Below are 4,100 nucleotides of genomic sequence, written 5' to 3'. Positions count from 1 at the left end.
TTCTGCCCGTCTGCTGACGGATGTAATCGTTTGCCCCTGGGACCCGTTACACGATTGCATCTTTATTGCGCGCGCCGACCGGACCTAAGCTCACGTCCGGAATTCCGGCGACCATTTCTCCGACGGAAGGAAAAAATAACAAACAAACAAATAACCGTCGCTGCGACACTTTACCGGTGAAAGGTGGGGAAGAGAAGCAGGGCAGGGGGGACAGGGTATGGGCCGACCGAAATCCGTGATCAACGTGCGAGTCACGAGCGCTCCGGATTTTTCGGCTGGAAATGTTATATGTATGATGCAATAAAGTGCGGATCGTGGATCGCGAACCGAAATCGGCGCCGTGATTTTGAAAGTTATCAGGGCGGGAATGTCCGGATGGCCGCGGAGTGTAGTGTTGCGTACTGGTCGCCTTACTTGGCATGGCCGCGGCGTACCTGGAGCTCGGCGCTGTTTTGGGATTTTGATTTCAGCAAGGGAAGCAAGGCGGAAAGATGCATTTTTCAACACCCAGCGCAAGGAAACATAGAAAGTTTATTTATTATCATAATGGAAACATGATGGATACCATCCGTATCTTAACAAATACGAATCCGATATAAATCCAACTACAACGAAAACAATCACTACCAAAAAAGAAAATTTACAGTTTCAACTCAAAAAGAGATTGGTTAAAAATTTAGCTTAATAGGAAATGGAAGGGTTTTCTAAGTGTTTCTAAATTCATTATATTCTTGACTGTTCATGTGCACTCATAGTTCTATAGTAGCACAAACCCTACACAACAACAGGCAAAACATTATAAGAACTTACGAGATGACAAAGTTAGGAGCATTTGACGTTTTCTACGTTCTTCTTCTTTCATCGTTCATGGTTAGTTAAAAAGTTTATTACTTTATTTTTGATTGATTTACTTGTTACTCATTGCAAAATCATAAAAATGCCACATTTGATAACGGACATAAAAATGAAGAAGAATATCGTAACATTTTAAACTAATGTAAAACGATAAGTTGACAGCCTAAATCATTAGTAAATACTCTTCTCCATCGCATTGTAACATCGTCACAGCGCGAGACCCTTTCGAGGATGATTGACATCGAAAGAGACACACTTAGAAATTCAACCGCTCACCTTCGCGGCAGATAATAAAACAACAAATTTCATCGATTTTCATTTGGGAAGAATTTCATCATCCAACCATCCTACGCATTCTCCGTTCGCTCCGGGAGGCTGTTTCCAAAAGTCCCCCTTTTGCCGCCTTTTGACCCTAACTCCCGGTTCCGGATGTTAGGCCGGCCAAGCAGGCATCTAATCAGCGCCCAGCGGATCTTGGGGTGGTCCCTGCCGGGCTGAACGATCACCGATCCGATGGTGGACCATTTCTCTTTTATCCGAACAGCGATCGCGGCGTGCCGTTGGAAGGGGGTCCGGCCCCTGGGACCGCGGACCACGAAATCCGGGTTGCACCGGGCTCGCGCACGGCCCCCAAGCTAATCGATCTTTACGCATCCGTTTCGTTTCGGGCGGCGGCGGCGCGATAAAGATTGTCCGTCCATTTTCGAACTCTCACTCCCGGAATTTTAATCGTGTAATCAACAGCCTCCAGAAGGGTTGGGGGAACAGGGGGGACGCGGAGGGGAGGCTCCAAAACTGGTCGATTGGCGAAAAAAGGCATCCGCCGGTGCCGCAGGGCCTTGTCGTACCGTCGTTATCGATCGGGGGAGGAAGTGTCCATGGGACCCTGGGAAACTGGCGGTCGATGTTCGCCCTCGAGAACGCACCAGGATTCCCCCGGTTCGGACTTTGGTTGGCTTTCGCCGAACCCGAAACGGAGCGAAATGATACCAACATTTTTATATTATTTTCATTCATACTCCGAACTCGAAACAAAGGCTACGATCGATTCGCACAACCGCGAAACCAAGCGAACGGGAGAAGGAGAATGTAAATATTTGTGGATTGATTCCGTTCCGAGAGGAGGTCTCAGGAATGGGACTGCAGCGAGCGACGTACGAAATCGACATCCGGGCTCCAACCTCGTAGGCTTTGTCGGGTGCGGGAGAGTGGGCCGTGAGGGGTCGGTGGGTCGTTGCCAGTGAAGGGTTCCCGTGGGGGAGAGGGCAACCAGAGCGAGAAAGAAAGCCCACCGAAGAAAGCTCGAGCCATCGCCATCCGAAATCGCTCGCTTCCCTCCGATGCTGGCCGAAAGAAGACTCGCGGACCGAGATGCTGATACCTCTCCGCGGGTGTGGAGCGTGTGCTGGTGTGTGCAGGCCGCGCTTTAAGCGCCACCACCCTCGCCCCACCGCTTCCACCCACCACCTTTCGCCCACCCGCACGCGATCGACGGGCGGGGAACGGGAAAGCAGAAAGTGCGCGTCTTCGGCTCGAGCTCGAAACACGGAGCCGGGTGGGTGCGAAAGAGAGAAAGGAGAAAGCGCTTCGGAAGAGCATCTCGGCGAGCTCGCGCGAAGAGAGAGGGCAACCCGGACCGGCCGGCCCCCGATGGGGGGGAAGGCCTCTTATAAACACCTCGGTAGCGCGAGGAAAATTGTCAATCCGTGTTTAGTTCCGTACCGGTGAGGAGCCTGCCAAGAAGCGCAAAGCGAAACGATTACAAACCCGACTCCGTTCCATCTGATACTCGAGAGCGCGTCAGTGACTTCCGCCCAGAGCTCTACCATGAAGCTGTTAATCTGTGTACTGAGTGTGTGCGCCCTGGCCGCGGCCCAGGACTTCAAGGAGTGTTTGGATAAGGATTCGATCTCCTGCCTGCAGCTAACGGTACGAAAAGCGATAAGCCAAACGCCTTACGAAGCGTGTGTTGTGTGTGGTTCGGTTGTTTTAGTTGGTTAATTCCACGAGAGTATGGACAGTTTCGGTGGCGTGGTTCTTAGTTAACCACCAGTGCTAAATAATACCAGTGCAAGATAAGCAATCATGAACAGACAAGACTTCATAAGCCGAGGAATAGTCAAAGCTTAACATGTTCAGTGTAAAACCAGGGGAATTTGGGAAGATTTTGGAGGCTAACAAACGATTGGTGCCTGGACCTATGCATTCGAACCCGCCCCGTTCCGTTCCGTTCCGATTCCGATCATGACACGATCACCAACATCCACTTCCACTTCTACTTCCAGTTCTACCGCAAGGCGCGTGAGTTCTTCGACCAGCCGCAGATCAGCGTCGCCGGTGGACTGTCGTTCGTGAAGGCGGCCGGCCGTGACTCCCGCTCGTACAGCGCCGACAGCGCCCAGGTCGAGTCGGCCAACAGCGTCGAGTCGCGTGAGGAAGCCCTGGAGAACTACGTGTTCGAGCGCTCGGTCAGCTTCCTGCGGGAGCGTTCGCTCAACCTCGACATGGCCGGTGCCGCCCGCAGCCTGTCCACCGTCATCCCGGAGGAGGTCAAGGGCCAGATGCGTGCCATGGTCGCCGAGGCTCGCGGTAAGAAGAAGATCCTGAAGGCGCTGCTGCCCATCCTCGGACTGGTCAAGCTGAAGATCGTCGGTCTCGCCATCTTGGCCCTGCTCGGCATCGCGCTGATCGCCAAGAAGGCCCTGATCGTGTCCGTCATCGCCCTGGTTCTCTCCAAGTTCCTGTTCCTGAAGAAGCTGCTGTCCAAGAAGGACGAAGGCCACACCGCCTACCACGGCTCGTCCGGAGGTTGGGAGCCGAGCGGCTATGGTGACTATGGTTCCCACAGCCAGCCCGCCCACTCCATCGCGTACGCCGGCCACAAGCCCGCGCGAAAGTAAGTTCCGGAACGCCAGCCGGAACCACAGTACCAACATCACACACACACACAACCCCCTCTAATTTATTGCGAGCGTCGTGCGGGCCGAACTCTGGGGAAGTTCCCGGAAGTCTCCGCCCGAGATCGAGATTAATTTATTACCCTAGCCGTTAGACGAGGAATTGATTTGTTCATTTGTTTTGTTGTGACCACGTTTTGCTCTACCAACGTTGACAGGGTGTCCTGTATTGCCCGCGTGCAATCAAACACACACACACACAGATATAGGAGGCACACTGTAAGCACACCATTTCCTCCTTCGACCGACCTACAAGAGGCCATCGATCCCGCGCGGTCGACACTCGTA

The 4,100-nt window shown here is 53.0% G+C and overlaps 1 protein-coding gene across 1 annotated transcript; it reads left to right on the top strand.

The window, feature by feature from the left end:
* Positions 1-2,682: 2,682 nt before the first annotated feature.
* LOC131288535 (uncharacterized) lies at positions 2,683-3,755 on the top strand. Its single transcript, XM_058317674.1, has 2 exons — positions 2,683-2,784; positions 3,141-3,755. Exons 1-2 carry the CDS (start codon positions 2,683-2,685, stop codon positions 3,753-3,755), a joined length of 717 nt encoding a protein of 238 aa, XP_058173657.1.
* Positions 3,756-4,100: the final 345 nt, after the last annotated feature.

Source organism: Anopheles ziemanni, chromosome 3, assembly GCF_943734765.1.
Source record: "Anopheles ziemanni chromosome 3, idAnoZiCoDA_A2_x.2, whole genome shotgun sequence".
NCBI lineage: Eukaryota > Metazoa > Arthropoda > Insecta > Diptera > Culicidae > Anopheles > Anopheles ziemanni.
Note: the sequence above shows the minus strand (reverse complement) of the source record. Positions and strands in the feature narration are given on the sequence as shown.

Coding starts and splice junctions, on each gene's coding strand:
- LOC131288535 (XM_058317674.1), top strand. CDS start 2,683: ATGAAGCTGTTAATCTGTGTACTGAGTGTGTGCGCCCTGGCCGCGGCC. Junction 2,785..3,140: donor TCTCCTGCCTGCAGCTAACG/GTACGAAAAGCG, acceptor TTCTACTTCCAG/TTCTACCGCAAGGCGCGTGA.